At 31.2% G+C, this 25,883-nt stretch overlaps 1 protein-coding gene across 1 annotated transcript in view; it reads left to right on the top strand.

The window, feature by feature from the left end:
- Positions 1–23,773, top strand: part of LOC137401485 (cyclic AMP receptor-like protein A) — a 30,025-nt gene extending 6,252 nt beyond the window's left edge. Inside the window, exons 2-11 of the mRNA XM_068087860.1 lie at positions 1,876–2,037; positions 2,652–2,759; positions 3,701–3,757; positions 9,913–9,982; positions 10,229–10,316; positions 11,999–12,136; positions 13,568–13,694; positions 16,295–16,448; positions 17,459–17,575; positions 23,472–23,773. Coding sequence (XP_067943961.1) covers positions 1,897–2,037; positions 2,652–2,759; positions 3,701–3,757; positions 9,913–9,982; positions 10,229–10,316; positions 11,999–12,136; positions 13,568–13,694; positions 16,295–16,448; positions 17,459–17,575; positions 23,472–23,518 — 1,047 coding nt within the window. The 5' untranslated portion in view covers positions 1,876–1,896 and the 3' untranslated portion in view covers positions 23,519–23,773. The remainder of the gene's footprint in view (positions 1–1,875; positions 2,038–2,651; positions 2,760–3,700; positions 3,758–9,912; positions 9,983–10,228; positions 10,317–11,998; positions 12,137–13,567; positions 13,695–16,294; positions 16,449–17,458; positions 17,576–23,471) is intronic.
- Positions 23,774–25,883: the final 2,110 nt, after the last annotated feature.

The following is a 25,883-nucleotide window of genomic DNA, read 5'->3' as shown; positions in this document are numbered from 1 at the left end:
TATGGCTCAGGGAGCACAGATTTCACAACTTTATTATAGATCTTAAATAAAGGAATTTTAAGTGACATGATTTATGATTTGTTTTTAAATATGTATAAGACGAACTTACTAAATTAGCCATCAACTATTTTTTACATTTAACAGCTAAAGTAAGCAATCGCAACCATGGCAACTTTCCGAGAGAAAACATTCTCCCAATTGAGCAGGAAGAGATTAAAGAGAAGCTTCATGACATAACCTAATTAATGTGACATGACCTAATTAACTTAATCAAATGTGTTAAAGTTACAAATCATAAAAACATAAAATAAGCAAATTTTGTTCATTAGATATAAAATATTGGGTAAATTTGATTTGCATTGTACATACCACAAGTTAAAATAGAATGTTAAAATCGCTTTCTTGTAAGTTACAAAATTGCCTGTTCCTGTAACTCTGCAAAAAGGTAAGACCTGTCTAACACATGTCTGATTTATAGTTTTGGTAAAGAGGATAATTTGGCTTACTGATAATCGTCACTGTATTTTTGGATCCTGTTGGTTAAGTAGTTATTAGGTGATGCTTATTTAAGGTCCAAATCTTTGGTAGTTAAGATTCTACTTCAAATTAAATATATGTATGATGCTGCAATATACAGCAGACTAATATTAGTATTGCTAATAAAACGTTGCTCTCAATTTCATTAACAAATTGCAAAAAGTCCATGGGCCAAAAATATTTTTAAGCGTATTTGTTTAAATAAAGGAGATTTAAATGTCTGATTAGGAAACTTTAGTCTTTAGTTTCACACAATATTGATAGATTTTGAACAGTTTAGGCAAATTAATGTTTGCCACTATAAATCTAAAGTGGTTTTTAGGCCGATAACACCAATTTTAATTGTGCAAACATACTTTTTAAAAAAAATACAGCTTTGCAACATTTTTTGTTTATTGATTTGTATAGTTAGCAGTTATTTACAAAAAAAACTACTGCTCAAGATGTGTTCATTCGTAAAACCTTTTGCTGTGATTGCCTCATCAAAGAGTTTTATACTTTATAAAATAGATATCCTTCGGTATTGGAACGCGTAATGAAATAAATTTATGCTTCACTACTTTGCCAGGTTTTGAACCAAGTTTAATAAAATGTTTGCAAAGTCGCAAATTTTAGTTACAAATGGTGTTTATATTTTTCATTTGTACATTAGCATGTTGAATTTTGGCTTGTCAGCAATCTTAATGAGGTGACCTTTGCTTACGAGCGTTCAGATATTTTATAAACGTTTATCACAATTTTGTCAGTAGGGGTACAACGCTACTTATGACAGATGACATCTCACTATTTTCACTTGCAAAATTGTGTAAGGAAAATAGCCGGCAAAAGGACTGTCGAAAATAAAATTTAGATTTAAAAAAAAATAAAATGAACCGGGTTCAGTGTAAGTTCTATCCATATTTCTATCATTAGCTATAGCACCAAACTTACACGTTGCCAAACTAGCCTGTACTTATGTTATAATGACTGCAGATTAAACTAACAATGAAACCATTGACTTTTCTTAGTATCGCTCTTACAAGTTAGTTTTTGAATATTGTTAGGCTATAATTTGATGTAGTTTTAAACTGTAAAATTAATATTATGTCATACGTTACAGTCTGACACATTTTTGGAAATTTATTGGCTCAAGAACTTTTGGTCAAACATAAATTTTTCTCAGCAATTGAAGCACTAACTGAAATGTGGTGGCATTGTAAGTTGCCGTTTAACCATGTATGCAAACGAATCTCTATTAACTATATAATGAAAGGAAACAGCTAACAGTTTCTAACAGTAAACCTATGCATCCTCTTTTTCCAGCAAAAGTTTTGGTCAGTCCTATTAGTATTTTTATAGGCTTTAGTTGAGGCCGCTGTCATGGACAACAGCACCACTACTAACACTCTCTTTCAACTAACAGATGAAACCATCCAAAACATGACCAGCACCCGTAGAAAAATTAGCTACAACACTGAGGCGATATATCATCACTGCCGTTTGTCAAATGAACATATGTGTGTAAGTTCTTCAAATATTTTGCAATCTAAAACTGAAGGCAATTTTAATGTACTGACATTTCTAAGATTACAAGCTATTTTTTAAACTCAGACATATCTAGCAAAAATCATAGAGCCATTATTTTAAAAGCAATACTTTCACAAACATGCACAGCATCTGCTTGCTCTAGGCTTAACAGACATTTTACTCAAACTTCCAATATCGCTCAAACATTCGAAATCTGCAGTTGATACTTCATAAACACAAATACTTTTTAAATAAAACACCCTTTTAACGTTGCACTGATAATTAATAGACTAAAATTTTAATAATAACACAGTCTGCTACTAATCTGCATTGCCCCGACAATGCCTTTGATTTACGATACACATAATTGACAAATAACTGCTGAAGATACTACAATGACATACGGTGAAATAGTGTTAACCAGCCTTAACTAAATAACCACTATTGCAAAAAGTGATTAGCCAATACAATAACAAAAAAGATGACTTTCAGGGTAACTTGGTGATCTACAGTATATGCATGTCAATAATATTATTACACCTGTTTGTTACATTCTGGTTTCCAAACCATAGATTATAGGAGTTTCCAAAAATTTATTTATGTTTCAGAAAGTGGCTTTGGACATAAAGAATGTGTTTCTATCTATGAGCATCATAGGTGTCGGGGCTGCCCTTGTGTGCATTCTGCTGACTCTGCAGTATCGAACATTTCATTCCGTAAGTTACCTGCTCAGGTCTGCCAAAGACCTGAAGTCAAAAACAATTTAATGTTATTATGAATACGAAGCAATGTGTTTTGATTTACTCCTAAAGAAAATCAGGAAAAACTGGGAGATTGTGGGGTATCTTGTCTGCTGTTGGGGAGTTTTAGAAGTTTAAAATTCAAACATTCAAAAGTTCAACCTTCAAAGCTTTTAACGAAGAGGTCAGTTTTATTTTTGGGTGCCAAAAGGTATAGTGCCACAGGATAGCAAAATATTTAGCAAATAAATATAAACTTATAGCACAAGACTTTGAAATTGTTCTGCCTTGTGTTTTTGAGCAAAAACACCAATTTGTAGCTGTGATCAGTCACAGGATACAAAATTGAGAATAAAATTTATTTTGACAAAAAATACTTCCTTTTATATAAAAAAATAAACCTTTTTTACGTTACTGTAGATCACAAGATATGAAATTCTAGTTATAGTTATTTTAGCCTTACTCATTAATATTTTGGAGAACGCTTTGTTAAAAACTCTTTTGATGAAATGCATATGGCTAGCAATATTTGCAGTAACTCTAAATGATGACTCACAATATTTTGTTGCATCTCGGTATATTCCCAAAATACTTTGATGATCGTCTGTGATAACAATGTTCACACTAAGACAAACCCTTTGTTACAGTCATTTTTTATGTATTATTCATGTATATATACTTGACCTAATTTATCTTGTGATAAACAATTCCAATCTTTTTTTTGATAGAAAAATCCATGCTCATCAGAGACCTTTTTCAAAAAGCTTCAGTTAAAGTTATGAAGCTTTATACTAGTTAATAGTAAGTGTTCAATAGTTATTAACAAATCCAAAGCGGTTTAGTTTTCTCCTAATAGTAACAATAACAATAGTACAATTACTTTTATAATAATAATATAGAATGTTGGTTTGTTGTAGAGGATCATCCTCCAGCTGCTTCTGGCAAACTTTCTTGCTGCCATCTTTGTGGTTGCTGTAAGTATTGTTCATTTTTTATAATTTACTCTAGAGATTAAAATATAATTATTATTTAATACAATATAATTATTATTAATAAATTATAACTGACAGTAGTTGTATTGTTCAGTTACTTTCCTAATAAAATAAAAGTGATTTGCTAATTTACTAGCTTTGCACTAATAATACCTTAAATACATATATATCAATTAATAGTCCAATTTCGTATACTTTTATGTATGTAGTTTAAAATGGCCGTCGCCACTGCATTATATTTCATATTTTTCTATAGTATACAGTTTTGGTTGTAACTACTGTTTGTTTAGTCTTCTAGTATAGTGAATACTAATCTGTGTAAAGCTAGGACCACTTAGGTATATTCACTTTAAATACATTTAGTTTGAGAGTCAAAGCTAGAAAGACTTCTAGCCTGTCCAAGTTTTATAAACATTTTTGCAATGACCGTGATTAGGCATTTAACATTCTGACTATGCAATATCTGTCACTATTTTAGCCTATGAATTGCTTCATTCATATTAATTTAATTTTGGCCACTTTTCAGTTTTGCATCAACACTTGCAGAGAGTCACTCAATCACTAAATGTCATGTACATGTATGGTGAATAAGAATGGTTATCAACAGTTACTAATTAAGTACTATTGATTTAAATCATATTGGGGTAAACACACATAATGTTATTAATACAGTTTTTAAACCATCTTTTCTGAAATCAGAATATACATCACATTTCTGACGCATTTGCAATATATGATTGGCCAAGTTCAGGTCGTACTCTATCAATGATAGCCATCAAAATGGGGCAACCACAGTATGCAACACTTTACTATATTCTATGACATGGCAATTACCGATTGCCATGTAGTAACAATAGTAGTAGTATTCTGTAGCATTCTGTGGCAATATCGTAGTAATAGTAGCATTTAGTGGCATATCATTTCACTGTTTTTGTGTTCGAACTTGGACAATGTTTTTTTTTTAAATCATCTTTTGGTTTTATCGACTTTGTCACTGTTAAATCTACTCGGATAGACCATCCTCCTATAAACACACTGTTATGCTGATCTATCTGTCAATAAAACACTTGTAAATAAGCTATTTTCTACAGCTTCTAAATACGGAAAAGGCAGTTAGTCAGGGTTACAAGCAAACAAAAAATGAAGGATAAACACTCTATATTCATGTGCAAAACCATAGTTTTCCATGTTTAAACAATAAACTGAATATCAAATAGCGTGTTTTAATCTGAATGCTCATAATATGAAGGTCAACTACTTGAGCAAACGAGCAGTGGCATAAATGGCAAATTGCAATGAGCAAATGGCCTAACATTTATTAGATCTAGAGACCTGTTTGCAGCCTGAAACTTTCTCAGATATCACTTTTACTAGCAGATGATTTGGCATGCTGACTCCCTTATTGAATTCATTGGCTGTGAAGACCCAAAATATATATTTCTGTGGGAGTTACATAATAATATATGGTTAAAAAAAAACAGTCCTTGTTATGCCTGGCTAAATCTAATTGAGAGGTTTGGTAGTAAGTTTTTCATGTCACGATTGCTTTGGGTAGCTCTGACAGCTGGGGTATTTTAATCAAAGCTGTGGTGAGTGCCCACATAGAGTAATCGCACTTGGCAAACTAAGAGTAGTGATAAACACCTAGAGGAAGAACAATTTTCCTCAAATATGCATATTTTACAGCTTAGTCTTGAATGTAATGTATTGAAAATTATGCAATTGTTAACCACAATCACACTTTTATACTAGTTATTTGTATACATGTTGACTCGTGTCTCCGTTTATGAATATTTTGTGGACACTCATTGTCATGAACTGTCTCCTCCAAGGCATTTTAAATCATATTTTAATTGATGGTACCAGGGCGTCCTTCAAATGACGAGGTGTTTATGTCGACGCCTCTATAGCATAACCAGGAGTAAAGGGGGATTTCCCCTATCTTAAGAAAGTTTAGAACATGCTTGCCGCATCTGTTTGGCAGGCTAAGAAGTTGGCTACGCAAATTGTGCGAACATATTTGGAAATCATCTAACTACTAATTGTCTCAAGGACCATTATGGCTCACTAGAGATTTGATATAATTTAACCCGATTATTGCATAATTATTAAATTTTTAAACCTTAAATGTAACTAATTTATTTCTCAAATTTTGCTTTTCAAAGCAAACAACTACAAGCATATGTCAGAATTGTTTAAAGTATAAATTGTTAAGATTGAGGGTGTTAACACTTAGAGTGGTAACAAAATGAGTATTATTCATGATAGTATTCCTAGTGACATTATTAACAATGAGAGTATTACCTTCTAACTGTTACCCATGATGAAGGTAATAATGATGATAATGTTAATATTGAGAGTGTTAGCCATCAGAATGTTACGAGTGAGAAAATGAACAATGATTCCGTTAGCAATGAGCCTTTTAACAATGAGAGTGTGAATAATTAAATTGTTGACAACTAAAGTGTTAACAATGTGAGTGTTAAAATTGAGAAGCTAACAATTAGAATATTAACAAATATTGAGTTATCAATGGTAGTGTTAATTATAAGAAAAGTAACAGACAAAACTGATTTCGCTTTGTAAAAAGAGTATTTTAAGTTGGAATCACAAGGTTTTTGTTGTTTTCTATACAAAAGAGTAAGCATATGTTTCTAGCCTATTATATCAAACTTTTACCTATTACAAATGTTAGTCAAATTGTATGAATTTAGTATAAGTTAACTTCTAAATTGAATGTAATATGCAAGTAATATTGGTATTGGTTTAATCATAAAGTTGATAACTATGTAAACCATAGAGGGTGTAAGCAAGTCATAAAGGCAATAACTGAGTCATAGAGGTAATAATTTGTCATAGAGGTAATAATTGGTCATGGAGGTAATAATTAGTCATGGAGGGAATAATTAGTCATAGAGGTAATAATTAGACATGGAGGTAATAATTAGTCATAGAGGTAATAATTAGTCATAGAGGTAATAATTAGTCATGGAGGTAATAATTAGTCATGGAGGTAATAATTAGTCATAGAGGTAATAATTAGTCATAGAGGTAATAATTAGTCATGGAGGTAATAATTAGTCATAGAGGTAATAATTAGTCATAGAGGTAATAATTAGTCATAGAGGTAATAATTAGTCATGGAGGTAATAATTAGTCATAGAGGTAATAATTAGTCATGGAGGTAATAATTAGTCATAGAGGTAATGATTAGTCATAGAGGTAATAATTAGTCATAGAGGTAATAATTAGTCATAGAGGTAATAATTAGTCATAGAGGTAATAATTAGTCATGGAGGTAATAATTAGTCATAGAGGTAATAATTAGTCATAGAGGTAATAATTAGTCATGGAGGTAATAATTAGTCATGGAGGTAATAATTAGTCATAGAGGTAATAATTAGTCATGGAGGTAATAATTAGTCATGGAGGTAATAATTAGTCATAGAGGTAATAATTAGTCATGGAGGTAATAATTAGTCATAGAGGTAATAATTAGTCATGGAGGTAATAATTAGTCATAGAGGTAATAATTAGTCATAGAGGTAATAATTAGTCATAGAGGTAATAATTAGTCATAGAGGTAATAATTAGTCATAGAGGTAATAATTAGTCATAGAGGTAATAATTAGTCATAGAGGTAATAATTAGTCATAGAGGTAATAATTAGTCATGGAGGTAATAATTATTCATAGAGGTAATAATTAGTCATAGAGGTAATAATTAGTCATAGAGGTAATAATTAGTCATAGAGGTAATAATTAGTCATGGAGGTAATAATTAGTCATAGAGGTAATAATTAGTCATAGAGGTAATAATTAGTCATGGAGGTAATAATTAGTCATGGAGGTAATAATTAGTCATAGAGGTAATAATTAGTCATGGAGGTAATAATTAGTCATGGAGGTAATAATTAGTCATAGAGGTAATAATTAGTCATGGAGGTAATAATTAGTCATAGAGGTAATAATTAGTCATGGAGGTAATAATTAGTCATAGAGGTAATAATTAGTCATAGAGGTAATCACGGAATCACAGCAGTAATAATTGAGTCTAAAGGTCCGGCCACACGTTACGAATTATTCGTTCAATCTGACCGAATCCACGAATTTCACAGAATTCACAGATTTATTCTGCTGAATATCATAGATTCGTCTGAGCTGTGCATGCACACCGAATTCGTTAACGAAACGCGTTTAATTGGCTAACCAATTTTTTTAGCGAGCACGATTCTAGTAGCTTTGACAAGTGGTATAGTCCAAGACACATACGACGACACACAATAAAAGTATCACCGCGATATGACTTGATACATACGATGCAACTGCCTATATGCGCTAGAGATAGCGACCGTTTTTGCGACGGAGTTTTTGCTGCATAAAAAGAAATTATTATTATTGAAAAAGAAATAATTCATAGCTTCTAAAACATGTAAAAGAAAATTCTGGGTACACGATGAGAAGTTCCTGTCATGGTGAACCAACGAGAGAGAACCAACAATAGCGCATATAGGCCGTTGCATCGTATGTATCAAGTCATATCGCGGTCATACTTTTATTGTGGGTCGTCGTACGTGTCTTGGACTATACCACTTGTCAAAGCTACTAGAAAAAAAAATCTCGAAAAAAAAGAGCTTGCTAAAAAAAATTGGTTAGCCAATTAAAAGCGTTTTGTTAACGAATTCGGTGTGCATGCACAGCTCAGACGAATCTATGATATTCGGCAGAATAAATCTGTGGTTTCTTTGAAATTCGTGGATTCGGTCAGATTGAACGAATAATTCGTTATGTGTGGCCGGACCATTAGAGGTGATAGCTGAATCATAGAGGTAATAATCAAGTCAAAAATTTACTAAATAAGTCATCGAGGTAATTATAACTGAATCATTGAGGTAATAGCTGAATCCATGAGGTGACAACTCAGCCATAAAGGTGATAACTAAACCATAGATAGGGATAAATAAGTAACAGACCTGCTAACTGAGCCATAGAGACCAATTATAAAGGGAAAAAGTGAATCTTCGAGGTTCCATTGCGTTTGGGTAAGCATATGCTTCTTGAATAGTCATTCAAGTCAATAGCCTGAGGTGCTAATTAAAACTTAGTTTTCATAGATTACACTAACCAATGATTCCTCTAAATGTAAATGCTAAAATGTTTTGATTGCTTTATCAGTTAATTAGCCTCTAATCAATAGAGTGATTAACATATGTAATATAGAACAGGTAGTTTCAACTTAAATAGAAAATCATTGGAGTGAACAACTCCTCATAATGCATCTCTCATGTGATTATAGATAAGTTTGCATGAAAATATATAAACATTTGTATGGTAATACACCTTTTTATGTTTGAAACCAAAAAGCAAACACTACCATTATTTACATACTTTTTATCTCTTCTTCTAAGAAGTATCTAAAATAATCGAACTAACAGACAACCTTCTTCGGTTACAATCTGTTCAATCCTTCATAAAAAAGAAATATTTTCATACTTAACTCTTTTGCCGCAATAAAGTTTGATAGAACTATTATTCTGCCCAAATTAAACCAAAAGAATTTTGAAAAAAAACCACCAACCACCAGTATTTAAAGAATATCTCAAGGATAAAAACAGATATCATTCTACTGTAAATATGATCTTATTTAAAACAAATTTTTCTACAAGATACATATAAAATAGTTTAGTGAATTCCACTATCACAAACTTTTTCACGCTTTCTTTGCATTGAACAAACGCTGTGTGTTTTATATTGCCATAATGATATGATTTTCTTGTTTTGAAAAATAATTAGAAATGAAATTATTGAGCCAAAAATTTCTATTGATTTTCTATGATTGGCAACAACATTGTTTTGTTGGAAACAAAATTTGCTTGGTATAACTAACATGTGGGCTTTGTAATGGAAAGAAAAGCTTAACCCTATTGATAAGTTGATACATCGGTTTATAGTCGGTACATACTATATTACATCGTATAATATATACATCCTACCATATTAAATAATAATATTACCCTGTTATTATTATACATCGGCTTGCGGTAGCGAAAGAGTTAAATTATACTATTTGGTTTTAGCTCCAAAATGTTTTGTTTCAATGAGCTACAAAATGGTTATAAACTTTTTCTGTTGCGACAGGGAGATGGTGAGCCAGAAATGGAGTACTCATCAGGCTGTATTGCGCAAGGCTTCTTTCATTTTCTTTTTGGTAAGATTCAACAAATTATAAAGGACACATTTAGCAGCCTTCTTTACAAAATATGTGTTTATTGTCATGAAATTAAACCTAGCTATATTTTGATTAGCAGGTACGTGGGAGTGCCATATGACAGAATAGTTTATGAGTTGTGGTCTAGTAGTACCAATATTTCAGCATAGACATTGTTAAATGACATGCTGAGTGCATCTTATACCTTCACTATTGATATTATATTGACAGTTATTTGTTTTTTAGACTGGGTAGAAATTCTTTGGATGATTTTTCTCACAGTGTTCTTAATGATGATAATTGTTAGAGACAAGTCAATCGCTCAGTATGAAAGGTAAGAGTAATGATTGCCTTTGCTCTATTCCTCATTCTCATTCCTAAGAACCTGAGCTATACATTGTAAACCTATAGCAACAATAAGTCTGCTCTAAATAATGTTATTATAGGAAAGGCGAAAGGCTAGGTAAATTCCATTAGTTGGCAAGATATAATAAACTTTATTATAATGTTATTAATTATGTTCAAGGCATTTTATTAATAATACTGGATAATACTGAAATTAATAGAATAAGGAATGACAAATTTGGCTGATACTGTGAATAGTTGGTAATATGATCCTAGAAGTTTTATCGCAAATGGAACGAAGCATATTTTTAAATCAGACTTTTCATTTAAGCTCACATAATGTATAAAGCTTTTATACAATATCTTAAAATATTTTTGTGCTATATTCTGTCAATAAATTAATATAGCACAAAGCAGTTTTGTGTCAGATGCTCCATAATATGTAAAATTATGTAATGAGGTTTAGTACATGATGGTTACATGTATTTATTTGCATATATATTTTGATATGATATAATTTGAGATGGTACAAAAAGTAATAAATGTGAGACAGGCGTGCTAAGATAGAGTTATCTACATAAATCTATGCTAATAACCTTTATTGCATGGCATGAATAGTTGTGGCTTCTTGTAGCTTAGAGTGGTTTAACAAAAAGTTTTTTGATGTTTTATAAAAAACATTCTCTTGCCTGTTTCAATTTAATTTGGACAAAATATTTTGCAGATTTTATTAAACTACAATAATTCATTTACATTATATTGATTTAAATATTAGATCAGTTTTACGTTAACTTAGATGCTTTCAAAATATTGCTCTTGTTACGATAGGTTGGTAATACACTGTCATCTCAGTGAGTTGAATTTAGCTAATCTGTTAAAGGGTTAACTGAGAGGTGCTAAACTATGTCTGAAAGAAATGAACTTTGCAATGAAGATACTCACTAAAATTTCTCTCTGATAATGACTTTATGGGTAGAAGTATTAAAAAGAATAAAGATATAGGATAAAGAGCATTAAAACCTCTGTTGATGTCTGAAACCTACTTTAAGTTTTAGATAAAGAAGTGATAAAGAATTAAAAAAAATCATAATTTTATTAATGCTGTTACTCGTTAGTTACATGCCAATTAGGTGTTTCCAATACCTTAAAACTCAGTTGCCTGAAATAAAATATTGTTGACTCACCTACATCAGTAGAATTCTTGCATAGTTGTTAAACTTCTGCATATCCATAGCCCAGTGTCACCCCTCCATATTTTGCGGTAATGTCATCATGGAAACGGTCGTGTCACTCTTTCTGTGCTGATACAGTTCGGCGATTTGGAAACAAAATCGAAGCAACCTTTGCAATACGCAGCCCCATGTGTACATGGTGTCCCACTTGTACATACGCATAGGTTGTGTTTTTGTTGCTTGTTTTATTCTCTGCCTTGAGATAAAGCATCACATAGCCATTGTTTTAAATACAGTGTCCTCGGAACCGTGATCTGCAAGTAAACCCAGCGTGGCACTACAGTACAGTACAATACTGACGCACTGAGGTTCTGCTACACTATTGCTGTATAGACACTCAGAAATAAATGTTTGCTCATTTACATGGAATGAGTAAAGAAGAATTGTTTGACGCGCAATGTTATTGATTAATAGATTTTGGTTTAAATTTTTATGCTAGATATTTCACAGCTGTTGCATGGATACTCCCAGTCTTTTTGGCCTGTTTGCCTTTGACTACGCAAGACTATGGACCTTCTGGAGCACCTTATTGTTGGCTAAGAAACACTTCATCAGGAAAAGGTTGGAGATTTGGTCTGTAAGTGACAATCTATACTAGTTTTGTAAAATGTGAAAATCGCATTTAACAGAATTTTTATCTCACGACCAAACACGAGCGAAGCGAATGTTTTGGAGATTTATGATAAATGCATATGTGAACACAACTCACGAAAATTATTCATCAACGGCTGTCACAAACCCTTGTACCAAAATCTTATTAACAAATTTAACCATTTTTCAATGGAGTTGTTTAAGTATAATAACGATACAAAACAGATTTAAACCTATTTAAATATGTTACCAAGTCTTTATTATTTGTAAAAAATTACCTAAACCTTACCCATCTGATAGGATTATCCATACATAGACAGATTAATATGGCCTAAAATTGTTAATAAAACTGGACAAGCTTTATTTTTATCAAAATTAAGACCGGCAAACAAAGCGCCGAGCGACAGAGAATAGAACCACTAAGACGTGAACATTTCATGAAAAAAACGTGCACATTTCACCAGTCTATAGCATTGTCAAATTGCCAAAGGTTTCTGTAATTAACATAGAGGTACTAAAAAGTTATCGTTTCTTCTTTGCCGATTACAAATTAACTGACATTTTGGACACTTTGGAGTACTTCAGTATTACATCTGATGTCCAAAGCATTGAAAGTAAAAGAAATTGCGATGGTATTTTTTTAACGATTCTCATGAGATTATTACAATATTTAATTATAAGAACAGTTATTCGATTTTAAAAGATTTAATTATAAGAACATGCATTCTAATTTACAAGATAAAAGTATATAGTGACCGATGTTGGGCAATACGTTACTGTTATTATTTTTTCTAAATATTTATGTTAAATAGATTTTCTAAAAATCTATATAAATATCATAACTTCTTGATATTGTTAGTTGTGACGTTTTGAAATGTAAACAAAATTATGCATTGGTTTTCTATCATTGCTGTAATAATATATTATTATTATTAGTTATTCTAATAATATCAGTGCATTTTACTTCTAATATTGCATTTCTTTTATTGCAGGGGGAAGATATATAAACATATAATATTTTCCTTTCATCATTGCTGTTTGTTGTACATAATAACACCCAGTACATTACAGCTACCATTGCAGTTATCCTATTGCACTGCAGTGCCATTCGACTGCTAACATTTTATTTCTCAACCATCAGTACCCTTTCTTTTTTCCGATATCACTTTGGTCGTGGGCTGTATGACAGGGGAATTTCTAGTTATAGTTTATTTTTAGTCGATTGTTTTGCTGCCGAATTCAAACAAACAACCTAAAAACAACTGCAAAAGCTTAATTTAAACATTTTTGAGTTTTACTTATTTCTACTGAGTCTGACATCAGCTGTATCATTATTATTAAAAAAACATGATTTGCTGCACATAAAGCAAATCTAGTTTCATAAAAAGCCGTGTTGCAAAGTTGATAAATTTTTTAGATACCTTGGACCTGTGGTTATCAGTCTGATTTTGATTGTGGCGGCTGTTGCTTACATGCTTTGGCATGTCAGAAGTGTCCAGAGTCAGTACCACATGTCACCAGCAGCAAGGAACCTTGAGCATCAGGTGGAAGTTTCTTTTGTTATTTTTTGTTATACTCTCATATTGACCTGTCATTTACTACACACTCGCCCCTTGACTGCTCATTTATTGACCTTTCATATACTGGCCTTGTACCCATTGACCTCACACTTCAACAATTTGTTGTTCTCTTCGTTGTTTTATTGTGCATATGAATAAAAAAATTGTATAGATTGATATATATAGGCTATATATATAATCATATATATAATTGTATATATAATCATATATGTATAACCATATATACATAATCGCATATATAATCATATACATGTATATATACTCACATATATATATATATAATCATATATATATAATCATGTATTCATAATCATATGTATATATATTCATAATATATATCATAAATATATATAATCATATATATATATGATTATGATTATATATATATATATGTATATATATATATATATATATATATATATATATATATATATATATATATATATATATATATATATATATATATATATATATATATATATATATATAAAATTGAGTAAAAATGAAAGTTAAAGTTAAGTTTAAAACAACTTTATTACTAATAGTTTCATATTGCCATGCAATAATCATCAGATAAAATTGTTAGCACTAAGAACGACTTACAGTATATATAGATGGAAATAAAATAAATATGGTACAACCCGCCATTCAACAAAAATGTAGCTAATAACATCAGTAAGATTTTCTTTAATATCCTGGACACAGAGTTCCCTAAATCACACGCTCTTCGTAAGATCTTCAATAGAAACTTTGTGAAATTAAGCTACAGCTGCATGAACAATGTGAGCAGTATCATTAGCGCTCATAATACCAGATTGCTGCAGCATCACAATGAGACCCCTATAACTGCAGAACCAAGAGAATGCAACTGCCGAAATAAGAATGGCTGCCCACTACAAGGAAAGTGCCTGAGCAAGTCAATTATATATAAGGCATATATATATATAATTATATATACAGTCACCACCAATGATCAATCTGCGGACGAACATTACATAGGATTGACTGACACCACATTCAAACAACGCTATTACAATCATATGACAACCTTTAGAAATGTAGGGAAAAGATCAAGCACCGAGCTCAGTAAGCACATATGGACCTTAAAAGACCAAGGCATAGAATATAACATCAAGTGGAGCATAGTCAAAAGAGCTACATCATACAACAAGACCACAGGCAGATGCAACCTATGCCTGTATGAGAAATTTTATATTATATACAATCCTAACATTGCCACCTTAAACAAACGCTGCGAACTAGTTTCAACATGTAGACATACTGGCAAATTCCTTTTAAGCAATTTTAAGACTTAACTTTTAAACTTCTGCATTGTTGAGGCTTTAAATCGTGTTGCTTGCTAATTTTAATTTTAATCCTACGTATCAGTGGTGTATTTAGGTATTTTAAGACCTACGCTTTTATTTCCATCTATATATAAGTCGTTCTTAGTGCTAACAATTTTATCTGATGATTATTGCATGGCAATATGAAACTATTAGTAATAAAGTTGTTTTAAACTTAACTTTAACTTTCATTTTTACTCAATTTTACATCGCTCTATTTTAATATTGAGCACTTTCATGCAAGAGACTGTTCATACTGCATCTACTGTATATATATATATATATATATATATATATATATATATACAATAAAGTATAGGCTAAAAGTCAGCATAAAGTGCTCGATACTAAAGTAGAGCTTACTATAAATTTGGTAAGAAATTTATTAAAATTTGACTAAGCAAAAAATTACTAAAAGTTTCGTATTACACCAAAGGTGTGTAACACTCATCAGATAAAATGCTTAGAGCATTTTGTGCCTAAGCATAACAAAATGCTCTAAGCATTTTATCTGATGAGTGTTACACACCTTTTGTGTAATACGAAAATTTTAGTAATTTTTTGCTTAGTCAAATTTTAATAAATTTCTTACCAAGTTTATATATATATATATATATATATACACTTGACACTTTCGCTAGAGCCACGGTATTCCATTTTATTACCATTTTGCACATCATTAAATGCAAAGATTTTTCTTTGTTCTATTTTTCATGTCATCATGTATTACCAAGGATTAAGGGTAGTCTAGTCACGTTACCCAATCTCTAATGGCCTAAGGACACCAACTATTACAGAAGTTGTTCAACTTTTTTTGCAATAGTATAATCAATTTAATTAATCAAACAAAGCAATAAACAAATGTTGTGGTTATATTTAATTGTTTGTCAAATTTGGTGGCGTACGCTTAAGAATTGAAAAAAAGTTAATTGGCTTTAGCTTCTTATTGGAAAATAGCTCCATATTGGTTGGTCAAAAATTTGTATCTATTGGTATAATTGTTTGTGACTATTTCTAGCAAAGTTAGGGTAATAAATCAGTGCTACCAGCAAAAGTACCAAAATATGTGATATGGTCTTATAGTATCTGGTGGCACTGTAGTTTTTTAAATATGCATGCAGGTAAATCAAGCAAAGTTAACGTAAAAACGAATGTTTAACGGGATCTGGAGTGTTTTGGATGCTGGTAGGGTTACAACTAAATATCTTTGTTTTACAGGCAAGAGTTGAGATGTACTTGAAGCCTCTCATCGGCTATGTCATCACTTTTTTACTTATCAAACTCTTCATCTTAGTCACGAGAATTCAGGATGCTTTAGATAAACCTATTTCTGTGTGGCTGATATTTCTCGTCATTGTCCATAGTATCTACGGTAAGTAAGTCAGGTGAAGGGACACCAACACACTAGTAAATGATTTAGACTGAGTTCAAGCTGTTCAATTTGAAAGGCTGGTGCAAAGGTTTTTGAAGAGTTTGCTGTTAAAAGCCAAAACAGTGTAATATGTAAGTCAATGTATATTCAGTGCCAACCTTAATTTTCAATTACTTCAAGTGCAAATATTCTTTCATAACTACATGAACATACAATTTTAGCAAATATTGACATAGAGATTTTAATTAGCTTTAAGGCTAAAGTTTCTAAAACTTATTTTAAAAGTTTGCTGTTCAAAAAATTAACAGCAATGATATAAATTGGATAAATTATTTAAAAAATTGAAAATACATCACCTAAATTATTTTTCACAAACATACATGTATATTAAAATGAAATAGCTTATATTGCGTGTATTTTAAAAATAACTTTAGGCCTAGCACCCTAATATTTTCATTTTGTGTTTTGAGGTGAAACAGGGATAAAATTCTATAAGACTAGTTGTTACTTCGATAACCTCTTTTTTCTTTAACCCTTTCGCTGAGTAAAATTCTCTAAAAAATGCAAGTTTTGGCTCATCTTGCTTTTTTCTACAACCAAAACTATACACTGCCAAACATATTCCTTTATTCAGGAGTGTGAAAGATAAAATAACAAATGAAAACTGTTTTTTCAATGCTCAGTTTATTGATTTAGTATATGCCGATCATTCAACTTTTTATATGTAGTTTTATATAAATAGTTTATATATATAATTATTATATGCAATATATTATAATATATATATGGCTTTATATAATCTATTTGCTTTAATGTTTTGTGGGCACATTATTTTTCACATTTTTTTCTCCAGTTATGAAACAAATTACTCAAAATGGCATTTATTTTAAAAAGTTTATGTGCTTCAAAGACCTGAATAAATTATGCCTGATCATTCTTTTTGGTGTTTTCTTGTTATTAATCTGATGATAAGACAACTCTAATAAAGCATGTGATGTTTTGCGTTGCAGGTCTGACTTTGAGCACTCTGTTTTTTGTGACAAGTTCAAGGAAGTCCCTTTCATTCACACAGTTCAGGGCTGGAGGGGCTTACTATCAACAAATGCTTCGTAATTGTGAAATTCCTGGTTAGTAATTGTTTTATGAATGTATGGATTTGTTAGTACATAATGCCTTGGCTTTTTAGTAGTATAACCTGATCCACAATAAACTCTTACTATAAAAAAGGGGCTGTGATCTCTGGGCCATTCATTCATTTGTTCAAAACTACATTGAAAGTACTGCAAAATTTTTGTTTTCATCGGTTTTCAAACTTTTAACGTTTGGCTTGGTGGAAGCTCAACACCTTACCATCCGTGCCTATCAAACAACCTGCTACTTTTTAGAATAATTGTGCATATAGTAAATCTCTGTGTTTATTGCCACGCTTGACAGTAGACTTGACAATTAGTTTCCTGGCAAAGTGGACTACCAGGGTACTAGTTGTGAATAAATGTAAAATAAAATAATTTGAATTAAATGTAAAACCAATCAGTAGACCAACTGCATCCAGACCGTGCTTTTCCTCTAAATCTGTAATGTAACCTTACTTTGCTTGCAAAGCTGTTAAGTCTCTAAGTCTAAATATGTGTGATAAAAATGTAAACTTCCACCTGAACAAAATATGAACACGAGTGCTAATCATGTCACATCAGCCTCCACAAAATCTAGTAATTGTCTAATCGACTCTTCTAAATTACCGATCATGAGATTTACAAGTAATTAATGAATTTAATATAACATTTTTGCTGGTTTAAGCCAAAGCTGACTACAAAAAATGATGAACAATGTTCACCATATTTTTAAAACTTTGCTGGCTGGACATGGCAGTAAAGTATTTTCTGTTTGTTTTTTGATAGCATTATAATGAAACTTACAACACGAATCGAAACTTTTTTTCCATAAAAAAACATTATCAATAAGAATATTGAAAGTACGTGCAACAAAACTATTGACAGGAATGTGCTAGTTTGCTTAAAGTTTCAAATTTTGACAAAGCAATTTTAGCTGTAATGTAACATCATTGTATTGTATAAAGTATCGTTCATATATTTTATTGAAAGATAGTTAGATAGAGAGTGTGCACTTATTTGTAGGATATTGGGATATACGCTATTTGGTTTTTAATGTAGCATTTTATAACAATCTACCGTGTCATATTATTAAAAATGTATTATGCAATAGTATAATATTAGCAAACAATGTAACTTCAATTTATACTAATTAATTATTCTACCGCTATATAATGTACATACCATTACATTAATACAGTATAATGCAGGACTAATATACATATGTTAGGCCTGCATTATGTATATTAGTTTATATATATTTATATACATATAATATAAACTAAATGCTTTGCTAAACCTAGTAGTACCTACATACTGTCACATTTGGGCATTATTTCTAAATAATAAAAAGTATTTAATGATCAGAAAAAATTATTTAAAAAAAGGTTTTAAAAGCTTTATGTCGCCAGTATGTAAAATCATAAATCGGTACTTACACCCCGCAATTTCATTGCTTTGTAATATATGATAGCAAAGCTCTATTGGTGAAACTTGTCCATAACTTAAATCATCTATACTTTATAATCTACAGATTTTTTATAATCTATAGATTACAGCTTTACATACAATCTATAAATCATTATGAGCTAAAATAACACATTTCTAAACATTTAAAAACTAACAAATATTCAGGTTTCTGTTATCATTGTTATTATTAACATGAGCATATAAACACACACATAGTTTTGGTGGTTTCGATAACAGAGATTATAACTGTAATAGTATATAAATGTATAGTATATAGGATTTAAATGCTCGGTTCACAGCCAAAGAGTTTGAGCCTTACTTATATTATATGTTGATTTTTAATAGTCTGAAAATATCAATGTGATTACACTTGTTGAGGCGAATGATATAAAATTGAGTAATTTTATATATTCAGTATCGGTTTAGGTTAAAACTACTCACTGTTATTGGATGATCTATAAAAAATGAGTACTGATTATAAATATGTAATTGTAAATGTAAATGTAAATGTAAATGTAAATATCAACAAGGAGATTTTTTGGTTATTTACCCCGCCCAAGGATTACACCATGCTGTTAAAACATTATAAGTAAATATACTGTAAGTGAATACACAAAACTCCTTGCTTGAGAATTCTGTTACTAAACAGCAATTATTAGATGGTTATTAGATACTCATTCAAAAGACTATTTCTTGTTGTCAAAGCATAAGTATATATTGTAGGCAGGTACTGACAACTCTATGTTTGACATTCCCCAAAACACCATTTCAGGGACATATTTACAAAGGACAATTTGAAGATGTAGTTATGTTTACAGATAAGATACCTTTAAAATTTGTCAGTACTCTTAAATATTTTTGATCAACATTCTCAAAATTACTCCGAATTTTACATCTTTTTTAACCCAAATTTACCAAAATGATCCAAAGCAAAATAATGTAATCAACTTCCTCAACAAAAATTTTATACGATCTATATGTTTGCTTTTGTTTAAATATATTTAGTTTTCTCTTTATAAGCTAACAGACAGACAGATAAAAAGACAGACCATCTTTGTGTTATCCCACCCCCAAAAACGAGCGAAGCGTTTGTTTGGAAGCTTTATGATAAATGCATATGCGCACACAACCCCCGAAAAACCATCCGTCAATGGCTGTTACCGAACCCTTGTATCGAAATCCCACCAAAAAACTTACCCATTTTTGTGTAGAGTCGTTTTAGTATAATAATGATACAAAACACATATAAAAATATTTAAATATGTTACCAAGTCTTTGAAAAGTTGATGCAACATCCTAAAACTAACCTATCTGATCGGATTATACGTAAATAGACAGATTAATTTAGCCTAAAATTGCAATAAAAACTTGACAAGCTTTTTTTAATCAAAATTAACACCGGCCAGTGAAACGTTGATAAGGCCGTGCAACAGAGAGTAGAACCATTAAGTCGTGTGCATTTCACACAAAAAAACGTCTTTTACCAGTCTTTGGCATTGTCCAATTGCCAAAGGTTTCTGTAATTAACGTAGAAGTACTAAAAAGTAATCTTTCTTTTTGCCGATTCTACCGGACTCTGACATTTTTCACACTTATAATGAGTACTTTGGCATTCCAACTGATGTCCAAAGCAGTGAAAGTAAAGGAAATGACAATGATATTTTTCTAACGATTCTTATAGAATTAATACAATATTTAATTGTGAGAATAATTATTTGATTTTATAAGATTCTTATAAGATTTAGTTATAGGAATAATCATTTGAATTTACAAGATTGAAGAATATAGTGACCTACGGTGTGCAAGATTGCTTTTAGTTAAATATATCTGGTTTTCCCTTTATAAGCTAACAGACAGACAGAAAGATAAAAAACAGACCATCTTTGTGTTATATGTATATATAAAAACTGAACATTACATAAACTAAGTTCAAACATCATTATTAATCTCAAAGTAAGCTAAACTTCCACTTGCATGGTTAAGTAATCAGAAGATAAAATAAATATAAAGTTTTATTATTTTTTAATAAACTCCTTATCAACTTACACTTACATGTTCATATATATATTATTCATTCGATTAGTTGATATGTGTAATTATCTGTAGTGGTTAGTAGGGTTTTGGTGTAGGTTTATGAGCTGTTAAGCAAATTAAACTAATTACTCAATGTATACAAAGAAGTTGTTTTCTTTCTGTGAAATTACTAGTAATTGAGGGCGTAACTCCTAATCTCAGCAACATGTGATAAAGTAATATAATGGCTGCTTTGAAGAGTACTAGTAAATAAAATTTAGCATGTTAATTGTGCTTAGTAACATATATATATAATAATAACATAATATATATATATATATATAAATTGTTTCCTCACCCCGGATACCCCGTATGGGTGGTAAATTCTGCTCTAACTCGGGTCTCCTACCAGAGACCGGGGAGTTTGAGCACTCGCCTCAAGATCTTAGCTGTTTCCAATAGCGCACTTTTCTGCAACTCACCTGAGTTGATTGTTGTTGGTATTTGGGCAAGCCACATTTTATGCGCTGGTGTTATTGCGGCCAGTGCCCCAATGACTACTGGGGTTACAGTTGTTCCTACATTCCAGCATTTTTCAATTTCTTCTCCAAGAGGGAGATATTTCTCTACCTTTTCTTTTTCTTTGCTAGCTATATTGTAGTCATTGGGTACTGCTATATCTATTATAGTAGCCCTCTTGTTCTCCTTGCTACCACCACTATATCTGGTTGGTTTGCTAGGACATGCTTGTCAGTTCAATGTAGAAGTCCCAGAGGATCTTAGCGCGGTCATTTTCATTGACCTTACCAGGAGCTTCCCACCAGTGTTGTGGTTTATTAAGGCCAAACTCATCACATAGACTTCTATACACAACACCTGCGACATGATTATGCCGCTCAGTGTATGCGTTCCCTGCTAGCTGCTTGCATCCACTGATGATGTGTTGGATGGTCTCAGGTGCATCTTTGCACAGTCTGCATTTAGGATCGTCTCTAGTGTGATAGATCTTCGTTATATATATATATAAATATATATATATATATATATATACATATATATACTTACTGTAAAGCTCTTCTTTAGTTGCTCCTTTTCTCTGATATCAGTTTTCTCCGGGCAGAATTTCAGTTATGATTTAACCCTTTCTACAAATTCGGCTATCCGCCTATTGCCAGCCATTTTACCGAAAAATTCCGATATTGCTTCATGATTTGTATACAATGTTTTTTTTTCAATTTCAAACACTATCTAGAACAATTTTCTTAAACATTTTATTTCGCCAACGTTTTAACCAACATTGCTATGCAAAGAATTCAATGTATCTATACTTTGTGTGATGATAAAGCTATGTGATGCTATGATTGCTGCGAAGCTAAAATGATCCCCCACAATGTTCGTTACTTTAACAAAACTATTACTTTCACTACTATCAGAGACAGCGCTGCTATTTAAATTATAGGTATAATCACGAAAATCTGAATCTCACTTGGCTATAATGCCATCAACATAACTAATTACCTGTTTTCTGTTTCGCAAGGTACTTAACCAAACTTACACAAATAATGTTGGTTTTCATTTTGGAAACTCTCAAACAAAAATTTTAAGTTGTTTCAATGTTTTAGGCTAATTTTAAAGAGAAATCTTTAAACAACTGACAATTTCATAAAAGTCCTAAAGACTGTGGGTTATGTTGTCAACAAATAATAAAATTAAGTTACAACGCAATTGCTGGGAAAGTCGCAAAAATGCGTCTACTACACTCGACCCTAAAAAACACATAAATGTGTCTTTGGCAGCAAAAGGGTTAACCATGGTATTACACTATCTAGCCAATTAGATAAATAACTTGCTGTGAGTTTATTAAACTATTCTCATATTAAAAACATTCAGACCATAACAATACTATAGAGTAGCCAGCATCTATTAAATAAATAATGAAGTAATTAATCAAGTAACGAAGCATAAATATGGTATCTGATAATCAGGATGCCAGGGTTTTAAAGAAATATATGGACAATTACAAACTTATCAGCTGCCCAAAAGCTAACATTTCATTAAAATATAATGAGAATAGAATGTTGTAGCTAAATCATTTGAATCAACACTTTACTGTTCACTTTGAACCAAAACAGTAAAAAACAATTTGGCCAATGTTAGTCTGTCTATTTGTAAATAGTCGCTGTCCTTTGCTAAAACTGGTAGATAACATGAAAAAACCGGGTCTTAAAATATAAGTCCATGCAGACCGGTCATTGTAATACATTAGTGGTGTATGTTGCTATAGATTAGCTGATTTTTAGCATAAGTTCTGATAGCGAATTGGGCATAATTAGTAGTGAGGGTCACATTGTCGAATTAATGAAGTCTTAACGTTTGCTTAGCATACTGTTGGTAAATCTGCTCTCTAGTACTCTAGAATATTCTGTTGCAGGTAAACCAGCCGTCTATGAAGTAGAACAGCAAGCTCCCGCCCAATAGAAAAAGCTCAAAGTTCTGTACAATATCTTCAGTTTCCTCTTTAAAGCAAAATTGTTCAGTTCTGGTTCACCTGTTCCTACAAAAACTTGGGCTTCAACACAACTTTATTTTATTGCTGCTATTATTATACATTATATTTGAGTTTTCTTAAAAGTTTTGGTAACAAGTGTTTTACCTTCTTGATTAAACATTTTGTTCTAATGTTATCCATACATTATTGCACATATATGCAATAAATTGTATTTTGCAGCTTTATTTTTTTTTGCCATCATATTTTTTCTAACGGTGAACGACTCTCACTGATATTCAAAAGCGCAGAGGCCATAGAACAGCAGTGGCAGTGCTCTATTACTGGAATCCTGCTTGTTGAACATTTTAAATTTCTAACTGTGAAGTAGTCTTTGTGCACCAGATACTTGGATTTTTGATGAAAAATTGTTTTAAAGTCAAGCTAAATCATTTAACCAGAAAAATTGATTGGGTTGTGGCAAAAACTGTTTAAAGGACATCCTATTTTTTCACTAAAGTGGCAAAAAATTACTGCTAATCTAGTTTGAGGTTGAGACTTTATCATATTGTAAACGATGGCCCGTTTGCAGAGTGCAGAATGATACCTATATTGCAATCTCAAATCCTAGATCTGTCAGACTATGCTCTAATTATATCAGAAAGAATGACTTAATGCTGCATGACATTGACTCACACATATTAACATAAAGGTTGAATGTAACTAAGTTTCAAAAACATTGTAACCGAAAGGTAAGCTACTGTCATTCCATTAACAAAGACACAAAAACAGCGAAATAGTTTTGAAAGCGTTTGATTTTGTTAAGCTAATTGTTCTATACCTGTAATTTTAATGTATGCTAGTAAAAGTTATCAATAAGGTGTTCTCTTATCAGTATAGATAGCATGTATGTGTTCAAGTCAATTAAACATTATTGTGAGGGCATTTTGAGATTTACTTACCTATTACTGTTTTAACGGTTGCTTATTCATTATCGCGATTAAAAGAGCAGTATTTTAACATTTATAGAGATTTCAAATTCCGTATTATAATCATTGTATGTGAACTATTTTAATAGTAGCACAAAAGATTTGTACCAAGGAAAAACTGAAAAATATTATTTGGTTCATCTCCAAAGCAATATGCAACAACAATCAATAGCTTTAGCTTTATAACAAACGGCAACATTGGATTTTAACATTCACTATATATATATAAATCTCAGTGCTTGTTCGTCAGTCTGCGCTACTGTCTGTCCAATTATAGCCATAAAGTTTTAAGTACGAAAAAGCTGCTTTTATTACTCGTGCAATGCCAAGCGTCTAGCTAATGTTTCAATATGTATGAGGGTAATTGTAGAGAACCCAAGATATCTTTGTATGTAGCATTTTGAACAACCAAATACACGTAGATGTCCATTCGCAATGGCTTGTTCTTTAATATAATGCGAGCCATGTCTGTTTGTCAAAGGCATGGTTGGAAGTTATGTAAAAGTACTGCATCATACAGTATTCAAACCTCAACATTAAATTTCTTTGCTTAGAATGCTACCATTTCAATCATTCACTTTGTAGGTGTTTATCACTTCTGTATATATGATTAATTTTTGTTATTTATTAGCGTGAAGATTTGTCATGACACTCAAGACTACCAAGTTACTTGTTGTGAAGGAAAGGTAAATTTTTGAAATGATATTCAATTCACAGTTAAATTGCTACACAATATACAGTCATAGATTGCTATAGCTACTAATTCAAAAGAAACACAGTTTTAAAATTGTATCTTTTCCACCTTTTTGCGCATGTTTACTGGCATGTTCGCTAACTGAGTTAAAGTAAATCAGTGTCAGTACTTTTTTTCTAAATCTAATTTAGCTTGTATTCAAATTACTCAGCTGTAGTTGAAACTACTACACAGACACTGTAAAACTGCTGCCTTACTAGACAATAAAAAACTAACACACCAGTGCGACCATAAATTTCTCGTTTTTTGCTGAAATCTTTAGTCTATAAGTGTGATGTAACTAAATTTCATTCATGTCACATTACAGCTTAAATAAATGTAAAATACACAAAATATGTCAGTAAGATACATGGCCACCTATTACTAAGGTAACGCTAAAAACTTATTAAGTCACTCATTGTTGGTTTACTCTTGCAGCAAGTGTTTACAGCTGTTTCTACAAGATTCAAAGGCTGGTAAATAAAGCTAGTCAGACAAAAAGCATTAAACTAGGCTATTTTTAGACACATTCAGTTTTACCTAGCACAATATTCTGATAAAGCATATTGTTTGAAAAACATTTTGTGTAAAAGTATGCAAAATGTGTTTTATTTATAAACTTTAAGTTTTGTTTTA

The sequence above is a fragment of the Watersipora subatra genome, chromosome 8 (genome assembly GCF_963576615.1).
Source record: "Watersipora subatra chromosome 8, tzWatSuba1.1, whole genome shotgun sequence".
Lineage (NCBI taxonomy): Eukaryota > Metazoa > Bryozoa > Gymnolaemata > Cheilostomatida > Watersiporidae > Watersipora > Watersipora subatra.
Note: the sequence above shows the minus strand (reverse complement) of the source record. Positions and strands in the feature narration are given on the sequence as shown.